The 22,056-nt window shown below is 40.2% G+C and overlaps 1 protein-coding gene across 5 annotated transcripts in view; it reads left to right on the top strand.

Moving 5' to 3' along the window:
• Window positions 1-22,056, top strand: part of SHC4 (SHC adaptor protein 4) — a 177,194-nt gene that overhangs the window by 128,826 nt on the left and 26,312 nt on the right. For all 5 annotated transcript variants that reach the window (XR_009496037.1, XM_059890432.1, XM_005211817.5 and 2 more), the window contains 4 exons: window positions 6,221-6,274; window positions 10,006-10,057; window positions 19,473-19,596; window positions 21,140-21,311. Coding sequence is in view for 4 of the 5 variants with exons in the window: in XM_059890432.1 (XP_059746415.1) it covers window positions 6,221-6,274; window positions 10,006-10,057; window positions 19,473-19,596; window positions 21,140-21,311 (402 nt within the window). In the remaining variant the exon portion in view is untranslated. The remainder of the gene's footprint in view (window positions 1-6,220; window positions 6,275-10,005; window positions 10,058-19,472; window positions 19,597-21,139; window positions 21,312-22,056) is intronic.

Genomic DNA, 22,056 nt, shown 5'->3' on the forward strand with positions numbered 1-22,056 from the left:
CATGAGTTCGAGTAAACTCCGGGAGTTGGTGATGGACAGGGAGGCCTGGCGTGCTGCAGTCCAGGGGTCGCAAAGAGTCGGACACGATTGAGCAACTGAACTGAAGACCCCTTAATCTTCCTCCCCTCTCGCCCCTCTCCTTTTTCGCTGTCCTCTTTCCGCTGCTCCCCTTTCCTCCATTCCCAGGCAGTCTCATCTGCTCCAAGGTTTTAACTAACTTGTCTCTGTGCAGCTGCTGCTGCTGCTAAGTCGCTTCAGTCGTGTCCGACTCTGTGCGACCCCGTAGACTGCAGCCCACCAGGCTCCCCTTCCCGTCCCTGGGATTCTCCAGGCAAGAACACTGGAGTGGGTTGCCATTTCCTTCTCCAGTGCGTGAAAGTGAAGTCGCTCAGTCGTGTCCTACTCTCCGCGACCCCATGGACTGCTCTGCACCTGAAAACCACACGGTGTTCTCAGCCATGCATCAGCATATTAAGAACTCATCCATCCCTCTCTTCTGTTTTTCTCATTTAAAAAAATGTTAAATTCACAAATAAGCATATTATCGGTGTTCTTTAAAAAAATATGCAGAGAAGAAATACATGGGCCCATCTTTTTTTTTTTTTTTTTGCCGCAGGAGGTGACTTTACACTTAATTTGGTGTGTGTTCTGTAAATCTTTTTCTGTGCATTTATATGAATCTTTTAAGTCCTCATGGAAAAATCTTATTTTTTTAACATGTCTTACATAATTGCCTTCAACTTATAAAAAAGCAAAAAACCCCTAAATCTTGTAGATTTAGCTGTTAGTATACATAGACACATGTTTTCATAGTATTCTGTCTGTATAGCTATACTGTAGTTGACTTAACTATGCACAAAGAATTTCCTTTTTTTTTTTTTTGTATTGTACGGGTAAATGAATATCTACATGTGCCAATACTTTCTCTAGTAAAAACCTGGAAGTGGAAAGGTGGAATTACAGGGTATGCATACTTTAGCTTTCAGTTCAGTTCAGTTCAGTCGCTCAGTCGTGTCTGATTCTTTGCGACCCCATGAATTGCAGCACGCCAGGCCTCCCTGTCCATCACCATCTCCGGGAGTTCACTCAGACTCAGGTCCAATCGAGTCGGTGATGCCATCCAGCCATCTCATCCTCTGTAGTCCCCTTTTCCTCCTGCCCCCAATCCCTCCCAGCATCAGTCTTTTCCAATGAGTCAACTTTTCGCATGAGGTGGCCAAAGTACTGGAGTTTCAGCTTTAGCATCATTCCTTCCAAAGAATACCCAGGACTGATCTCCTTTAGAATGGACTGGTTGGATTTCCTTGCAGTCCAAGGGACTCTCAAGAGTCTTCTCCAACACCACAGTTCAAAAGCATCAATGTCAAATGCCTCTGAAAGTTATTGTACAAATTTAAGCACTAGGCAGTGGTGTTCAAGAATATCCACACCCCTGCTACACATGATTTTGTTGAACTTTAACAACTTTGTCAATTTAATGGTGTCTTGTTTTATTTTTTATAGCCTTGATTTTCTTTGCAGGTTATCTTTCAATATGTTTATTGAACATTTGTATTACTTCTGAAAATTAAATGATCTTATTTGGGTTTATTTTTTTTTTCTTATTGATGTAGGAATGTTTTATAAACTCTGTGTGAAAACTTTGTTTCACATGTTGCAAATATATTCTCTTTGCCTGTTGTTTCTTGTTTTGGAGATCTTTTCTTATACAAAAGTTTTAAAATAAGCTTTCATGTATTCAAATTTAAAAGTTTCTTTCCTGTATGTCTTTTTTTAAAAAATTAGGATGGATTTGCCTACCTCAGAGAACTTAAGCATAATCTTTTATCTGTCTTTTAATGTCTGTATGGCTCTTTTGTGGTTCAGACATTTATTTATAAATATCATGAGGACAGGATTTATTTTTATATTTTTCATATATGTAGCTGATTCAGCTGACTCCGCTAATTTAATCACTTGTCCTTTTGTCTGCTGTTTGGTGCCACATTTATCATAGGCTAAAAGAGCACAAAAGTGTCAGTCCTTTTTAGTCTTTGTAGTCTAATGAATTTCTATAGTTTTATAATACGTCTTAATAATAAGGAAAATCTTTTCTCTTTGTTCTTTAAAAAATTGCCTTAGTTCTTCTTGCACATTTATTCTTCCAGTATGAATTTTAGAAGTAGTTTAAAAAGTTCCCTGAATGGCACTGAATTTTTATTGGAATTGTATGGAATTTATAAATTAATTTGGAGGAGAATTGATGTCTTTATAATATTGTCTTCTCATCCATAAAGGTGATATATATGTTCTGCATGTTCGTATGTTATTTATACTCTTCACTGAAGTTTTCCAAAAAGTTTTATGTAATTCTTATTAGTTATATACTTAGGTTCTCTTGTAAAATATACCTCTCCCCTCTTCCCCATACAGTGTCAGATTGGCTGTTCCTGGTGTATGGGAATGATGTTGGTCTCTGTATATTGATTTTGTTTTTAGTAATCATTTTAAGCTGAAATATAAATATAGAAAACAAATATAGAATAGTGCACAAATTGTAAATGTATAGCTTGATTATCACTAAATGAATTTGTTTGTGTTAACTACTACCCAGATCAAGGAACATCATTTGCAGGATCCCAGAAAACTGCTTGTTTTCTCTTCCTTTGCCCCCAAAGTCACTACTATCGTGACTTCAAACAGAATGAAATAATTTTGCCTGGTTTTGAACTTGATATAAATTCAGCTATGCAGTATACAGTCTTTGTGTCTGGCTTCTTTTGCCCAAGAAATATGTTGTTGCTGTATAGTAGTCCCATGTTTGAATATCACAGTGATCATCATTGGGATTGTTTCCAGTTTGGGGCTATTATGAGCAAGGCAGTGATTATCTTTCTTGAGATCTTTTGGTATATGCATTTACACAGTTCGTTTGGATATACATCTAAGAGTAGAGCTGTTAGATTCTGTTACACAAATCCGAAGGCAGGATTAGTCAATTGGTACATAGTTGATTTAACAAATCTTTAAAAGATTATGACAAATAGGTCTCTGCAAATTGGTCATTACACTGTGGTTTCCAAATAAGGAAGCCAGAATCTAAAGTAAAAGAGACAATCTTAGCTAAGCTAAACAGTTTAGCTAACTTATTCAGTTTACTTAGATAGTCTTACTTCATATTGAAACTCTTTATGTTAGTGCCTTAGTAAGAATGGGGACTGGAATGCAAAAGTAGGAAGTCAAGAAACACCTGGAGTGACAGGCAAATTCGGCCTTGGAATACAGAATGAAGCAGGGCAAAGACTAATAGAGTTTTGCCAAGAAAATGCACTGGTCATAACAAACACCCTCTTCCAACAACACAGGAGAAGACTCTATACATGGACATCACCAGATGGTCAACACTGAAATCAGACTGATTATATTCTTTGCAGCCAAAATGGAGAAGCTCTATACAGTCAACAAAAACAAGACCAGGAGCTGACTGTGGCTCAGACCATGAACTCCTTATTGCCAAATTCAGACTGAAATTGAAGACAGTAGGGAAAACCACTAGACCATTCAGGTATGACCTAAATCAAATCCCTTATGATTATACAGTGGAAGTGAGAAATAGATTTAAGGGCCTAGATCTGATAGATAGAGTGCCTGATGAACTATGGAATGAGGTTCGTGACATTGTACAGGAGACAGGGAACAAGACCATTCCCATATAAAAGAAATGCAAAAAAGCAAAATGGCTGTCTGGGGAGGCCTTACAAATAGCTGTGAAAAGAAGAGAAGCAAAAAGCATAGGAGAAGAGGAAAGATACAAGCACCTGAATGCAGAGTTCCAAAGAATAGCAAGAAGAGATAAGAAAGCCTTCTTCAGCGATCAATGCAAAGAAATAGAGGAGAACAGCAGAATGGGAAAGACTAGGGATCTCTTCAAGAAAATCAGAGATGCCAGAGGAACATTTCATGCAAAGATGGGCTCGATAAAGGACAGAAATGGTATGGACCTAACAGAAGCAGAAGATATTAAGAAGAGGTGGCAAGAATACACAGAAGAACTGTACAAAAAAGATCTTCATGACCCAGATAATCACGATGGTGTGATCACTGACCTAGAGCCAGATATCCTGGAATGTGAAGTCAAGTGGGCCCTAGAAAGCATCACTACGAACAAAGCTAGTGGAGGTGATGGAATTCCAGTTGAGCTATTCCAAATCCTGAAAGATGATGCTGTGAAAGTGCTGCACTCAATATGCCAGCAAATTTGGAAAACTCAGCAGTGGCCACAGGACTGGAAAAGGTCAGTTTTCATTCCAATCCCAAAGAAAGGCAATGCCAAACAATGCTCAAACTACCACACAGTTGCACTCATCTCACACACTAGTAAAGTAATGCTCAAAATTCTCCAAGCCAGGCTTCAGCAATATGTGAACCATGAACTTCCTGATGTTCAAGCTGGTTTTAGAAAAGGCAGAGGAAGCAGAGATCAAATTGCCAACATCCGCTGGATCATGGAAAAAGCAAGAGAGTTACAGAAAAACATCTATTTCTGCTTTATTGACTATGCCAAAGCCTTTGACTGTGTGGATCACAATAAACTGTGGAAAATTCTGAAAGAGATGGGAATACCAGACCACCTGATCTGCCTCTTGAGAAATCTGTATGCAGGTCAGGAAGCAACAGTTAGAACTGGACATGGAACAACAGACTGGTTCCAAATAGGAAAAGGAGTTCGTCAAGGCTGTATATTGTCACCCTGTTTATTTAATTTATATGCAGAGTACATCTTGAGCAACGCTGGACTGGAAGAAACACAAGCTGGAATCAAGATTGCTGGGAGAAATATCAATAACCTCAGATATGCAGATTACACCACTCTTATGGCAGAAAGTGAAGAGGAACTAAAAAGCCTCGTGATGAAAGTGAAAGTGGAGAGTGGAAAAGTTGGCTTAAAGCTCAACATTCAGAAAACGACGATCATGGCATCTGGTCCCACCACTTCATGGGAAATAGATGGGGAAACAGTGGAAACAGTGTCAGACTTTATTTTTCTGGGCTCCAAAATCACTGCAGATGGTGACTGCAGCCATGAAATTAAAAGACACTTACTCCTTGGAAGGAAAGTTATGACCAACCTAGATAGCATATTCAAAAGCAGAGACATTACTTTGCCAACAAAGGTCCGTCTAGTCAAGGCTATGGTTTTTCCCGTGGTCATGTATGGATGTGAGAGTTGGACTGTGAAGAAGGCTGAGCGCCGAAGAATTGAAGTTTTTGAACTGTGGTGTTGGAGAAGACTCTTGAGAGTCCCTTGGACTGCAAGGAGATCCAACCAGTCCATTCTGAAGGAGATCAGCCCTGGGATTTCTTTGGAAGGAATGATGCTAAAGCTGAAACTCCAGTGCTTTGGCCACCTCGTGCGAAGAGTTGACTCATTGGAAAAGACTCTGATGCTGGGAGGGATTGGGGGCAGGAGGAGAAGGAGACGACAGAGGATGAGATAGCTGGATGGCATCACTGACTCGATGGACGTGAGTCTCAGTGAACTCCGGGAGTTGGTGATGGACAGGGAGGCCTGGCATGCTGTGATTCATGGGGTTGCAAAGAGTCGGAAATGACTGAGCAGCTGATCTGATCTGAAGAATGGTGGCAAATGACTGAAACTCAAGTCAAAGTAACTTATATAAAAATAAATAAATAAACTAGAAAAAATACATAAAAAAATAAAGGGAGGGGGGAAATGTGTTGGTTGAAGTGATGAAACAATTGTTACCTCCTGCCTTTTTACTGTTTTTGACTCTCAGCTTTGATTTTTCTCCATAGAAAAATAATTTTCTAGCAGACTTTTCCCTCATGACAGCAAAAGATGACTCCTAGAAGCTTTGGGCTTGTACTAAGATATTAAATGACAGGGAGAGATGCATTTTCTCCTACTGTTCTCCTTATTTCTTCCTCAGAGATGTTGATTGTCTTTGCTGTATCTAGATGGATGGTGTTTTCTGATTGGCTAGGCCTGGATCATTTGTCCAGCTTCAATGGGCGGGGGCAGTAAGATGCAGTAAGATCAAACCCACATGAACCTCCTGATCTAAATAAGATTTTTATAGAACTTGGATGGAGTGGTTTCCAAAGGGATGTTAAGCAGGCAAAATCAAAACAAACAAATGTATGCACATTACTGTTAGATGGTATATAACTAGGAATAATTAGTTTATAGCATCATATGTGTTTAATTTGTGTTTTCCAGATTATTGCAAATCATCATATGCAGTCTATTTCTTTTGCTTCTGGAGGGGATCCGGTAAGTATGAATTCATTAAAGTTCTTTTTTTTATAAGAGTTAAAATAAATTTCTATGTAAAGTATGTTAGCCACTACCTGTCTTTTCCAAATATCTTTTTACGGTTCGTGAATAGCTATATGTAGCAGGCAGTGAAAAATTTGGTTCTGACAAAAGATTTCCTGTCACTGATTTTGTAAATACTTGGATTAGTGGATAAACTAATAATACTCCATTGTGTTACTAGCCATGGAGTTATCATCTGAGAAGCTTCTTGTAGATAACATCAAATTCATAAAAAACAAGTATGTTATACATCTGTCGATGGTCCTCCCTCAGAATTTTTCAACATAGAGTTCCTGGCAGATCCTCCCAATCAGTTGGGTTTGGCACATGAGGGGAAGCCTATTTGCCATTCTGGCCAGCAGCCAAGGCAACTAATCTAATCCAAAATGAGCACCTAAGTTTTCAGAAACTCATGCAGGGAATGTTGAGCTGGGGAGAGAAACCTATTGTTTCAACCAAGAGGCCACGTGATGCTCAATTGTCATGAATTGTGCAGGTCTGAGTCGGTGCTTTCCCTCCAAGCGTTCTCTGCAGAGTAGAGGGTCATTCCTGGACCTCCAACTACATCATTTCTAGATCAGAGCAAAAGGAGATGGGCATTGAAGCGAGGAAGCCTGTGACCGACCAAGAAACACATCTGTTTAAACCGAGGGAGCAAGAGAAGGATTTTGCTTCTCTGTGACATTATGACATTTTTCTTGTACCTACAAATGTGCAGGGATTTTACCTGATCTTGCTGCTGCTGCTAAGTCGCTTCAGTCGTATCTGACTCTGTGCGACCCCATAGACGGCAGCCCACCAGGCTCCCCCATCCCTGGGATTCTCCAGGCAAGAACACTGGAGTGGGTTGCCATTTCCTTCTCCAATGCATGAAAGTGAAAAGTCAAAGTGAAGTCTCTCAATTGTGTCCGACTCTTAGCGACCCCATGGACTGCAGCCCACCAGGCTCCTCCATCCATGGAATTTTCCAGGCAAGGGTACTGGAGTGGGGTGCCACTGCCTTCTCCTGATCTTACACCCAGTCAAAAATCTGCTTATAACTATCCCCAGCTCCTCTCTATCCACCCGCCATCCAACCTTATAATCTGACCTCAACATCGACACCAAGGGATATGTTTGGTAGCAGAGAGCATCAACTTCCAGAACTGTCACTTCTCTTCCTAACCCTCTATGACTCGACCATCCACGAAGGAACTTGAACACTTTTGTAAAGCACTGTAAAGTAATGAGTTCTGTAAGAGCAGTGGGAAGAATAATTATTGCCGTTTGCCTTAAATTTCCCTTTTCAAGTTTTAAATGTCGCTATCATTTAAAAATTGGTATGAAAATCCTCATTTACCCTAGACATGCCCTGCACGGTGTCTATCATAGTTCTCCAGAATCCTGATTCTTTTTAGACTGTCTTCATGTGCCTTTAGTTCTTTAAACCAGCCAAAGCATTGCCGCTACCAAAGATAGTAAAGAATTTGTAGCTACTGTGGGAAAGTTTGTACCTACTGAATTGAGTGGCACCTCTGTGTTTTCTACAGGTGGAGAGAAAATCTGCTGATTTTACATAGAAAATGGGTGACCAGAGCCTTGGCATTAGAGGTTCCCCCAAGTGAAGCTTTACCCTCAGGTCAGGAAGGCAAAATGGTGGAGTGCCAGGCTCTGGAGTCAAGTAGACTTGAGTTACTTACACTCTCTTAAGTTTCAGGGCCCTCTTCTGTAAAATGGGAAACGATCCCCCTTGCCTCAAAGTGTTGTGAGAATTAAGTGAAATGGTGCATGTAAACTGCTAGCATAGTGCCTGGCACAGAGTGATAAGAGATAACTGTCACCAATATTGCTAATACATGTCTATACCCTCTTAGGACAGTGTCTGAGATAATATACAGCTTCACGGCTAATTGAGTCCAAGGGTTTGGAAGCTAAAAGTCTCCATGACCTAATGTGGTACCTTCTTCCTAGCAGATTCCCTCCAAAGTTTCAAAAATACTGAGTGTTCCTTCTCACCTCTTGACCTTGCTCGCCCTCACTTTTATTCCCTTCTCAAAAAACAATTTACTTGTCTCCCTTCAGTCAGCCCTGAAGACAGTTCTGGGTGATGCTTTTGTATCTGTATATACTTTCTCCATCTCAAGAATGCATTATGAGTATGAGAAAATGAAATATACTTCTTATATTTCCTCCCATTGTTTGTGCTTTTAACACTCTTTAAATTCTCCCAAATATTTACAGTTATGGAATTTTAAGAGATTCTTTTGAACATGAGGAAACTGAGGCCTGGAAATATAAGAAGTGTATTTAATTTTCTCATGCTCACAATGCATTCTTGAGACCTCTTTCCCATCCACTAAGACAGCAGACAACATTGCAAGCATCATACCACCTCTTCAACTTTAAAATGAGCAGCCAAGCCCCCACAATTGTGTCTTTGCTTTTAAATTTATATAATATAAAGCTCATTGGCACAACCTTATTTATATATAAGATATTTCAAATCTTTTGTCTTTTTGTATAAGAGAGATTTACTTAGGTATGTGTTATTTTTCAAAATAACTGAAGGCAAGTTATACTGACCCTGAGATCCGTTTCCTGTATGATTCACTGTGGGTTATTAAGTGATTGTCCTTGAGGGTATTACAAACATAGACTTTTATTTCCTGCTGGTTGATTTCATCTTCCCTCTAGAGAGTCATACTTCTAATCTGCAAATGGCATTCTGTGTATTTTTTTCTGAGAACTGAGATAACAAAAAGCATCTTTAATTATTAAAATCTTATCATTCATCAGCATACCGTTTTCAATAAAAGTCAAAATTACCAAGTAGCTTTTTGTTTGTTTTTACAAAGCCAGCAGCACATCTCTCTTTTTTAAACATAAGTTGAAATGGTGCTGTTATATCTTCTTTTTAACTGTTTTTATTTTTATACAATTATTAAAGGTAAATTTCATTTACAGTTATTATAAAATATTGGCTGTATTCCCTATGTTATACAATACATCCTTAAGCCTATTTAAACCCTAGAATTTGTACCTCCTCTCCCCCTCCCCTGTGTTCTCTCCTGCTCTGGTTACCACTAGTTTGAAGCGCATCTTTGGAATTCCTTAGGATTTTTGTGGGTTCTCTATTTCAAAAATGATCTCTTCTTTCTATATATTGATCAAATAAATGCCTTTTATTTTTACTATATTATTCCTTAAGTTGCGCTGCATAAAAGCAAGCTAACCACCACAAAACCATGTCTCTTTAATCAGCTTATTTTCTGATCTACATGGTATCTGTTTGGACAACTGGGAAATCATGCTGTAACATCCTAGTTTATGACATAAACTTTGTGATTACATAACCCCTGGTATTTCAACTTTCAACACAGGAGAGCAATGGTCCCTAACCATTTTAAAAGAATATTTGTCCTTAAACAGTCCCTGCCTACATTCTCTTTTATTCTTAGTGATATTGTCTGCCTCTACATTTTTAATCTTCAGATTCTCTCCCCAAGGGGCAGAGAAGGTAGACTCTACAATTGCTAAGTATATATTATGTATTTGGTTATGTTTCCTTCTCGGATGCTATCCTTTGTTCTTTAAACAGAAACCTTAGTATCAGTCTTTGCCTGAATATCATACCCTAAATGTACTCTTTTATTTTTCACTAGTACAATCCGTTCGTTTTAAATGCAATCATTTTCCCTTTTTTATAGGATACTACAGACTATGTTGCCTACGTAGCTAAAGATCCAGTTAATCAACGAGGTATGGAAAGCAACTTCTAGATTTTCCTAAGAGTTGGTATATACCAACTTTTGAAAGTAACAAGCAATTATTTTCAATATGTAAAGTGATGAGTATTGCTAGAGTGTATTGGGAGTCTAGAAATATTATGTAAATATGTGTTTGAAATAAATAGCCCTGCCAGCAGAGCAAAGGAGAAAAAATTATAGGTGAGATTTCAATCCCTTCAACCAAAAGTCTTATCATCTATTTGCATAAACAAAAGGGAAGCTGTTTCAGTAAGGACAGATGGGCTGGCTGCCACATCCCCAGTGGACAAATGAATTGCACACAAGACCCAAATCAGTGAGGTCATGGGCCTGTAGTTGCCTTGGCAAGTGTGTGCATGTGTGTGTTTATAGGTGTTAAGCCTGTGCCTTGCTGTTCAAGAGCCTGGCATGCCACTCTGAGTGTCTGGCTTTTTCTCATCTTTTAGATCTCAGTTTTAATGTCTCTTCTTCAAAAAGACCTTCTTTGACTGATAGCATCTACCGTCTCCAGTAGTTTATGCCACTCTGCTGGGTTATAGTACTTTGTTTCTCTTTCTACTGACACTTATCGTACATTTTTATTATTTTAGTTACTCACTTGTTTGTGTGTTTAGTGTCTGTCCTTTCTACTAAAAGCTACTGGAGGGCAGGAACTTGTTTCCCTTACTGTTGTTTCCCAAGCACTCATCACAATGCCTTGCAGGTGGTGATGATCAGTAACTATTTTTGTTGAATGACAGAGTGAGTGGAAGAGTGAGTTGATGAGTTGTCTCATCCCAGAATTTAGTAAGATTGCCTAAGAAACTCACCTGCCAGCCACATTTTGTGTCCAGGGCCTGAAGTTAGGCCATTGGGCCTCTGTAGACAGACATGCTGAGTGTTGCTTCTCATCCCTGACTCTGGGATATTCAGACTCATTTTAGGGACGAGTGTTAGGTTGCCTCCCTTCCTAGAGCCTATTAGTTGAGCAGTACCCTTTATCACCTCAGGGTGGAGTTTGCCCCCAAACATTCATCAAGTATATATGGAGTGGAATTTGGAAATTCAAAGAGCTATAAAAACATGAGGCAAAAATGCATGTGCTGTTCTGGGGAGCACGCTGGTGGCTCAGTGGTAAAAAATCTGCCTGCCAAAGCAAGAAATGCGGGTTCAATCCCTGGGAAGATGGCTTGGAGAAGGAAATGGCAATCTACTCCCAATACTTCAGTATTCTTGCCTGGGAAATCCCATGGACAGAGGTTGGCAGGCTACAGTCCATGGAGTCACAAAAGAGTTGGACACGGCTTAGCAACTAAACAACAACAACAAATACTGGGGAGCAGGTGAATAAACACACTCAATAGGGTGCAGATTGTGCATGAAGGGGGAAAAAAGTCAAAAAAGGACATCTAGACGGCAGATAGGAGAGAGCTAATAAGTAGAGACAATCTTATGAGCAGATGGGTGGAAAAAGCAGTTCACAAAGCAGGTATTTAGGAAGATCCATTTGGCAGCAGGGTGCAGTGGATGGATTCAGGGAGGGGGCAGGTCCATTTTTAAACTATCATGATCGTCAAAAATGAAATTGTGAGGACCACCTGCTGGCACAGTACCCGGCACAGCGTAGATGCTCAGTAAATGTGGCCCAAGACAGCATGACTCGATGAAATCGAAACGGGCTATAAATACTATGCAATACTCCTTTAAAATAGACTCTAAACTACATAATAAAGAATGGATATTGCTCAAACAGTAGATGGGAGAGACAGGAACTAGTGAAGGAAGGGGAGTAGGAATAGAACATAACAAAGGATACCAGAAGAGCAACCTCTTTTAATCAAGCCTGAGCTTCCCTGAAGTTGTTGTTGTTTAGTCACTAAGTTGTGTCCAACTCTTTGTGACCCCATGGATTTAGCTCACTAGGCTCCTCTGTCCATGGGATTTCCCAGGCAAGACTACTGGAGTGGGTTGTCATTCCTTTCTCCAGGGGATCTTCCCAACCCAGGGATTGAACCTGCGTCTCCTGCATTGGCAGGTGGATTCTTTACCACTGAACCACCACTGAAGCCCTCTCTAAAGAATGGAAGTAGGCTATTTTGGGGAAGGTCTCTGAACAACAAATCCCTTTCTTTCAATCTGAAAAGGACAGGGTGAAAGGAAGAACAAATAGATCAAGAACTCTAGATATTTAGTAATTTTGCCATCAGTCACTGAATATCTCAGGCATGTCCTTGCTGTTCAGCAGAAGGGGTTCAAAGATTATGCTTGTTACTGAGGGTAATGGCTTGGCAGGATCCACATGCTTGCTGATCTCCTCGCTTGCTTAAGTGAAATAAAGCAGAGAGAATACGATGCAACTCATTCACTTTGAAATCTGGTACCTGAGTAGTTCATCGGAGCCGAGCTGCTAGAAGGAATTCAGGGGGATCCTGGCTCGAGGATTCTGCAAAGGCTTTTATGAGAACTGTTGACTGAGCTCATGGATGGATTTCAGAGTAAGAAGAGAATGGACTCAGAAACTCTTCATATAGAGGTTTCAGTGTTTTCTTTCTTTAGTCCCAGCCCAGGTATAAGAAATAAGAAAGATGCTGGAGTCAGACAGGCTGGACAGGAATCATAATTCTTCCCCCATCACACTGTAGTCCTCAGCCAAGTTGTTTCACATCCTAAACTTCAGTTTCTTTCTTTCTTTTTTATAAAAGAATTATTTTTAATTGGGGGAAAATAGCTTTACAATGTTGTGTTGGTTTGTGCTGTGCAACAGCACATCAGCCATAATTATACATACATTACCTCCCTCTTGAACCTTCCTCCCCTCCCCTCAGCCTACCCTCCTAGGTAGTAATAACATCTACTTGCTAACATTGTTGAGAGGAGTAACAGATAATACTGAGAAAGCACCATTTCCTTTCCTGTTCTGTCTTCTTCAGAAAATAGGTCCGTCTGATAGCTAGATGACTTAGAAACATAATGTGATTTTCTTGGGCAAAACAGTATCTCCTCATGACGTTCTGCTCCTTTTCTTGGCCCCGGCCTCTTCTCTTGTGTACCTTCTCTGTGAGAAGCCATTCTGTTTTCAGCATCCCCACTGTTTGCACAGCCCTCAAGTGTTAAATCTTTTCCCCTCACCTGTGCCTCTGGACTTTAATTTCTGCACAGAGGTACTGACATAGCTCTTGAGTCCACAAATAATTATTAATCACATACTAATACACCAGAGGCTGAGGTAATCATTGTAGAAGAAAAATAATGACTGGCCACCATGGGTTCATCATCATGGGGGAGAGAAACAGAGCCTGTTCAGTGTGCAGAAGAGGGGAGCATGGGAACAGTGCCTGGAGCCTGCCAGGTGCTCAGGTAGGCTTTGTACAGTAAGTGTATAAAGGCACAAGTGGAATGAGAGCTTAGGGCTGTGGGTTTGGGCAGTGGGTAAAGGTGGGCTGCCAAGAAAGCTAAGAGTAGAAGTAGAGGAGCCATGGCTGAAAGGGAAGAAACAGACTGTCAAGGCTTAGAATGCCACCCAGAAGGTTACTGGGGGCTGTTGAAGATTTTGAGCTTTATAAAGAATTATTCCGGTTTCTGCCATTTTACTAAAATTATAAAATGATAACTTTTCTTTGAGGGCAGGAAAGTGGTCCGGAATTGTGGAGTTCAGTTTAGAGGACATCTCACTGGTCCTGGGCAGGGCTGATGCTCTAAACTACATGGGCGGTAGAAGGGACAGTCTGGACAAAATTGTGAAGTAATAGTTCTTGGGAGCTCTTTAGATAAAGAAATTTAGATAAAGCTATTTAGATAAAGAAATAGAAATCAGGTGATCTCGAGGACTTAATGAGATATTGTATTCAATGCATGTATCTCAATGCCTGGCTCATTATAAGTATGCAATAAACGATAGCCATTATTATTATTATTGTCCTGAGTGATTTGAAGTGGCTTGCCAGTGAAAAAACAGGCATTTTTACAAATAGGAAAAACAATCCAATGGAGAAAGAAGAACAAAAAAAAGTTATTGTATATTTTGTGCTCACCACATGCCAGGCATTGTCAGGAATACTTTCTGCATGGTCTCCTTTCATCCTCACAACAGTCCTATGAAGTAGATATTAATGTTACTGCTTTTTTAAAGAAGCAAGCTCTGGGATTGAAAAGGTAGTTTTACTAAACTCACCCAGCCAGTAAGCACCTGGACCAACTTCAGGTCTGGAGCACACACAAAGAAGATTACCGGGCACCAAGAAACATAAAAGAAAACCAGAAAACTTACTAGCAAGCAAAGAAACACAAATTATAAATAGATATCATATTTGTCTTTTATAAAAAGGTAAAATGTGATTTGGAGTTGTAGTATCTCCTGAACACATCTGGTAGGAGTGTAGATCCAAATGTTTCAGAAAGCATACTGAAAATTTGCATCAAAACTTTAAAAAGTGTAAACTCTTTCAAAAAATAACTGTTTATTTCTGGCTGTGCTAGGTCTTTGTTGCTGCATGCAGGCTCTTCTCTAGTTGCCTCGAGCTGAGGCTACTCAGGCTGCTCCTTGTGGAGGCATCTCGTTGCTGAGTGCGGGCTCCAGCGTGCTCGGACTTCAGCATTTGCAGCGTGTGCCCTCAGCATGTGGCTCCCTGGCTCTAGAGTGCAGGCTCAGTAGTTGTGGGGCACAGGCTTAGTTGCTCCGCAGCATGTGGGATCTTTCCTGATCAGGGATTGAACCGGTGTCTCCTGCATTGGAAAGCAGATTCTTTACTACTGAGCCATTAGTGAAGCCTGTGTAAACAGTTTTGAATCAGCAATTTCACTTCTAAGGAAATGAGACATGTACAAAGATTAAGCGATAAAGATCACTGGTGGCTCAACAGTAAAGAATCCGCCTGCAGTGTCGGAGATGCAGGAGATGTGAGTTCAATCTCTGCGTCCAGAAGATCCCCTGGAAGAAGGCATAGTAACCTTCCAGTATTCTTGCCTGTAGAATCTCATGGACAGAGGAGTCTGGCGGGCTGCAGTCCACAGGGGCACAAAGAGTCTGATAGCAAATTATTTAAATGAATCCATAGGCTGTTCTACCATGCGGCAATTAATGTTATTAAGTAAGAGTGTTTTGAGTTTACCTAGTGACCAATACAGCTTATCCCTGTAATTGCTGTAAATGAAGAATCGCTTCACTTCTTACTTTAAATGTGTGCGGTGCAGGACAGGTTGAATATTTTCTCTGAATCTAGTCTGTGAAGAGGTCCTGGTTTACCTGGACTACCTGGATATAGGCATGTCCTGGTCCTGACTCTATATAAAGAAAGCAAAAAACAAAACAAAAATACAAAAAGAACCCTGTAAAACCAATTTAAATGAACCCAATTATGTATGTTTATGTTTATGGCTCTAAAATATATGTGCTACTGTCCTGGTGACATTGATAAACTGTGGTCTGACAGCTGGCTAGTTGCTTCAGACTGATTTCTTCCTAAGGGCTGGTAGACTCTATGCTTCAGTCCCATAGCACCATCTGGTGGGTGATCTGAGAAGCTGCACTTTTGAATTTCTGCTGCTGCTGCTGCTAAGTCGCTTCCGTCATGTCCGACTCTGCGCGACCCCATAGACGGCAGCCCACCAGGCTCCCCCGTCCCTGGGGTTCTCCAGGCAAGAACACTGGAGTGGGTTGCCATTTCCTTCTCCAATGCATAAAAGTGACAAGTGAAAGTGAAGTCGCCCAGTCGTGTCCGACTCTTCGCGACCCCATGGACTGCAGCCCACCAGGCTCCTCTGCCCATGGGATTTTCCAGGCAAGAGTACTGGAGTGGGGTGCCATTGCCTTATGAACAACAAAAGCAAAACTGGTCTATTTAAGCATAAAGCATTAAAGAAGGGTCTGTTATTCTCTAAGAATTGTTCTAGCCTCTTGTCCATGACTATCCAGTTAGGAAACCAAATGAAAAAGAAGAATATGAATCCAAGATTCTTTTACATCCCACTTAATAGAGTACCTGATACTCAAGAATAGAATTGTAGGTCTGTTTACAGACAGATTATTCTTTTCATTTCACAATGAAAAAAACCCAAGTCTGTGTTTAATTCAGACATGGAGGTCAAAGCTCAGGCCCCCCGCATCACTGGAAAGTCAAATTGTTTTTGGGAGAATTGGGATTTTCTATATGCTTGTTTTTCTTCCTTCTCATTAGCTAAAGATTGAGAAATTCTTGACCAAGCTGGTGCTTATCTGAGTTTTCGGAGATGGGTCCAGCAATGTGAATTGGGCATATTTGTATGTGATTCAAAACCCATTCCTGTCTAGGTCATGACCAACCTAAAAAAGAACAAAGAGCATTTTCACAGAGCAGCATATAAGTGGCAAGAAAAGCACCATCAAAATGTGTGTGCTCCCGAAAGTGGCGAGGCTGCACCAAGAAATTGCACAGGGTCAGGCATCGTGTCCAGCTGTTCCTTTCCTGGAGATAGGCGCCACTGTTTTTTCTTCTCTTTCTGTTTAATCTTTAAAAAGTAATATGACAGTAACACTGTTATCCAAAGGAGAGTAAAAATTCGTGTTGGTAAGCATCAGCCCAGGAAAAGGACCAAAGCCTCAAGTATCAGAATCAGAAAAGTTGAGAGAAATAAAACGTTTTGGTAGTACATGAGAAGCGGTAGAGGACAGTTGGTGGGTTTGGGTCATTCATTCATTTCTGTATGCCCACATGCCTTGCCCTGTTCCTCGGAGAGTTTAAAGTACTATAGTCGAGGGAGGACAGGATTTCTGTAAAGCAGGAAGGGACTTCAGAGATCATGCAATGCCCTGTCTTGGCAGGTGAGGGCCTGGGTGTAGCATACCTTATTCACATAGACCGTGGTATAATTAGCCTGCATCTTATCACAGAGTTCTTTCAGCCACTGTCGTTTTCTCATCCCTCTCATGGGAGATAAACTTTGGTTTTTCTTATTTATCTATTTATTTACGGTTGAATTTCACACCTCTCCCACTATCTTTTCCATCTTTATCTCAAGACATCTTGTTTATCCTAAGAGAAAGTAAAATTACATAAATTTTTTCCATTTTGATTTTTTTAAATATTTGTTTTTAATTGTTGATGATTGCTTTACAATATTGGTTTTATTTCTGGCCTTGACTTCATTTTTAATTGGACCAGGAATTTATGAGATGAAAAAAATAATTCAAGTGAGTTACCTTTTTTTTAACCACAGTGCAACACAACTATTTTTGGGCTTAACCAAAGGACACATGTCCAAGGGCACTTTATAGGTTTAAGGATGTGAAACCTAACCAGGAAGGAGGAGACCATTTCCACAAATGACCCAAGCGGTCATTTGTACCACTCAGTGGTCATGAAACCTTCCCCGTGATAGGGGCTCACTGCCAGTCTCACTTCATAGAACTGAAGATGATTTCTCACAGCAGTTATGGGTGTGATTCAGAGAAATCAATATTAATTCATTCAATACATACTTTTAAAACAGCTGCAGTGTACTAGTCACTGCGTGACGCTAGTGTGGAGAAAAGAAGGGGGCAATATACAATGGCAATCTGAAAACAGACCAAACATTTTCCTTTGGTAAGAAGGCTATTAATGTATAGACATTGTTAATCGGGTTTTCAAAGCTGTAATGAGCTCCTAAGTCTATTTCAAGATCCAGGTTGCTTCTTGAAAGGGGCAACCTTACAAGAAGTGATCAATAACCCTTTTGGAGATTTGCCATCTTAGCATTGTTTGATTTAGTAATACCATCCCTTGCCTACACACACACAAATGTCCCTTCCAGAAGTTCAGAGACATAAATTCCTTAAGTAAATGTCCAGCTAATTCTGAAATGAGAATTGTCTGATATTCCTTGAGATGATTATCAATATAAAGCCAGGAAACCACTGTAGGTTCTACCATAACCTACTGTTATAGGTTCTGCAAATCCAGTTAGGCATGAATGAATTTTGTGAAAGTGTTAGTTGCTCAGTTGTGTCTGACTCTTTGTGACCCCATGGACTGTAGCCTGCTAGGCTCCGCTGTCCATGGGATTCTCCAGGCAAGAATACTGGAGTGGGTTGCCATTTCCTTCTTCAGGGGATCTTCCTGACCCAGGGATTGAACCTGGGTCTCCTGCATTACAGGCTGATTCTTCACCATGTGAGGCACCAGGGCTTGATTGAATTTTATTTTACTTTAAATAAATATAAAATCCTTCTCAAGACTACTCAGAGCCTAAAAACATGCCTTCATCACAATAGGTATCCTCCTTTCCTCAGGTATGTATCCCTTTTAGTAAAATGTTCCAGTATTGTTCCCACAGTCCTGTTTCACAGCTTCCTTTTTATTTAATCTAATTCCCTAGGTACCTACTTAAGTCATTCCTGTTCTCAGAAAATAGCTGACAGTTTTTACAACATTCTTGTATATATTGAACAATTATCAAGCTTTTCCCTCATTCCTCAATTCTTCAGGCTATACAGACCAATGTATTTTTGAAAATCTTCTCATGAAACTTATTACCGTATCTTGTCATCTTTATGGTTTTAAGCCATCCTTAAAACTGAACTGAAAACTGAAAACTGAACTGAAATTCAGTTCAGTCGTATATTAAGGCCCTGAGCACAATACTATACTCTCATCAAGGCAACCGACATTCCATGTTATGGGGAGATTAATGTATGGTCCCCTGAACACAAGCTTTGGTTTTTACTTAGCAGTAGCAGATTTGCTAATTCGCCTGTGATGTTCTGTCAGCTGCCCCCTCCACAATTTAATTCTTTAATTTGCTGGTGATAGCTAGCCCTTTGTAGTAACAGCTTTTTAGAGCAAGTATCTATAAAAATTTTAATATCCTTTGATGATATCAGTCTTCATGAAATCTTGATTTGCTTATTGGAGATAGTTCTTTAGTAGGATTTCAAAGACAGGGATTACCACACCATCAGTGATTTCGAGTAGCAGTGACAGGGCAAAGGGATGGCTAGAGGAAAGGGTAGTCTAAAGCCCCTGTCTTCACCAGCCGCTCACCCCCCATTTGTGAGGGGTGCATTTAGAAAGTTATTTTGTTTCCAGTCATCATAGAGTACCATGCAAAGACGGCAGCAGGCATCGTCTTATCAGGTTGTTGCCCTAAAATCATCTTTTGTGTTGAATTCTAGAGCTAACACGGAACATGAATCACATTGTTAGTCAAGATCAGTCTGCTTTTATTAAAGTGTGAGCCCCAAATACCTGTCTTAAGACTGGAATTTATAAGTGTTTTGAAGTATTTCATTGTAAAATGCGAGTGTTTCTTCTCTTTGATGCATATAAAATATGAGGTATGTGATTTCAGAGCTGCAGAAAACTTGGAAACCTACTTCCTTTTATTTACCAGTTCATGTTCTGGAAGTATTTCAACTTTATAAAATCTTCTCTTACTGAAAATTTATTGTAATTTTTTGGTATGTCCTCTTGCAGCCTGCCACATACTGGAATGCCGCAATGGAATGGCCCAGGACGTCATAAGTACCATAGGACAGGCTTTCGAACTCCGGTTTAAACAGTATTTGAAAAATCCTTCTTTGAATACTTCTTGTGAAAGGTCAGCCAGGAATTCTCTGATTATTTGACTTAACCATACTTTGTTTTGTTTTAAAATTAGTATGGCATTTAAAATGGACTAGTGAAATTAGTAATTTCTTATTTACCAATAGATACAGTTTCCTTACAAACTAATAGTGACATTTTTACTCTTCTTCCTTTCTTATTTGTCTAGATATTTCCTCTTGCTTTGTAATAGAATTAGAGGAAACACTAAAAGTGAGAAGGGGTTGACCCTGTTTCTCTGATGTTATACAGAGCTCTGATATAATTAGGTAGTGTCATGAAATGAGCAAGAAGAAATTTCTCAGGTTTGTGTCAACCCCAGATCCCTTGCATATCAGTTAAAAGAATTAAGAAAGAACAAAATCCTAAGAATCAAATGTGTGTAGCAGGAACTCCTGTTTGCTGGTGTGTAGTGCAGATTGCTCAGCTCCAGCCAGACCAAGGGGTAGAGCACGACGTGACCCAGGGCTCGGGTTGCCCTGTCTGCAGCACAGAAAGTCTGCAGTGAAAGCTGAACCCTTTCAGGCCTGTCAGACTCTACCACGTGTGGAATGCATTGAGGTCCCTGGCTTGCAGAATTCATACCCAAGAAATAAAATTCTTGGACACTTGTAAATGCATTTCTGGAACCCCCCCCCCAATTTATCATTTTGTGTATCAACAAACACCAGACTTGGAGATCTCCTCTCAGAGGTGGTTTAGCACAGCAAAGAAGAGGGGCTACCAGCAGGCTTGATGTTGACTTTTTTTCTAGGGTGGCTCCTGCATTTTAGTGCTGTCTTTTCATTGACGTGTAATGAACCCAACAAAGCTGTGAGTTGTCAGTGGAGTCAACTCAGTCCAAATGGACTTGATTTATTTTTTTCTCATAAGAAACTTTGACTAATTCCAGTTTGGAAGAAAAATCTGTTTTCTTGTGTGTGTGTGTGTGTGTGTGTGTTTTCGCTCTATTTCTTAAAAACAATGCATGTTTACATGAATCTACCCGCTTGCCACATATGGTTCTAATATTTCTTTATGAATCACATATACTCCAGATTTGTGCAGACAAGATAGCTGGCCATAGCTCTTTTATTTATTTATTTTTTTCTCATCTTGGTTTATAGTAAACTGAGCCAGGCCCTCTGCTCAGTATCTAAATTTTCTTTGAGCAAAAGTATTTCCGAAATGCTACAGTGAAAGTGGGCTGAAGAATTCAGGGAAAACTTTGTATTTTTATTCGATTGACAAAAACAACTTACATTCAGGAAGTTAGTATATATAAATGTATATGTACATATTTTATCACTGAGAGGAGACGTGAAAACATCACCCATGGCATTTTTTGTTGGCTTACCCCACTTTGATTGTCTACAGAAAGCTAAACAATTCAGCCATCTGGTTGCTTCTCTCCAGATGTTTGACATCACTTAAGCACAGCTATACTCTTAAAGCACGAAAAGTTTTTCAGGGTGATTTGCATGATTCTGATCTCTCTGCATCCCCTACAGCATATGAATTCCCACCCAGCCTCTTGGGGATCCTTTTTTGCCTTACAGTGAGGAGGTGCCTGTGGATGGCCATGCTGAGGAGAGAGAAGATCATGAGTATTATAATGAAATCCCGGGGAAGCAGCCGCCTGCAGGTGGTGTTTCAGATGTGCGGATCAAAGTTCAAGTCACAGAGCAAATGGCTTACTGCCCCATACGGTGTGAAAAGCTGTGCTATTTGGTAAGTAATAGTTCATTGCTATTGTAGTTAACAATACAGTCCTGTCCTATCACTGAGCTTAATTTGAGGATTCCCAAATGCTAGTTTACAGAAGATATCATCTTCCTCAATACAGAGCCAGAGAATGAATCATTGTCGGAGCCTGTACTAAGTAACTTTTACTCCTCATCCCCCAACCTCATCCTCAGCAGGTGACCTCACATCTTACTTCTCTGGAAAGACTAGGACGGTCCAACATGTAATCCTCAACTGCATCCTTCCCTGTCTCCCAAGTGTTCTTATGTCCTCCTTGGTTCTCTTAGCTACTGTCTCCACAGCTAATCCTTCCCCCGAGCTCCCGACCCTATTCCCTCCCACCAACACTGTGCCCTTGTTCTGTCCATCAGTCTGTATTTCCATCTTTATTTTTTTCTCTGTATACCAGTTCTTTATCTTCTGTCTGCAGATAAACTTGGACTCCCCCAACCCATCTAATAATGTCCCACCTCCCTGTCATCTTCCTTTCATCCATAAACTTGTAGAAAACACTGTATTTCTGCATTCACATCCACACTACACTTCCAAAATCTGAACTCTGCTTGACAGCTTGATAGAAATTTCTTTTACAGTGCTCTCCAGTGGTTTTTTGGTTGGTTGGTTGTCAGTTTAATTGCTAAATCTATTTCCTTCAATATTTTGAATCTGTCTGTAGCATGTGATACTTGTTGGCTTTCTCTTCTTTTTTTAGACCTCTTCTGTTAGCTTC

This window comes from Bos taurus, chromosome 10, assembly GCF_002263795.3.
Source record: "Bos taurus isolate L1 Dominette 01449 registration number 42190680 breed Hereford chromosome 10, ARS-UCD2.0, whole genome shotgun sequence".
Lineage (NCBI taxonomy): Eukaryota > Metazoa > Chordata > Mammalia > Artiodactyla > Bovidae > Bos > Bos taurus.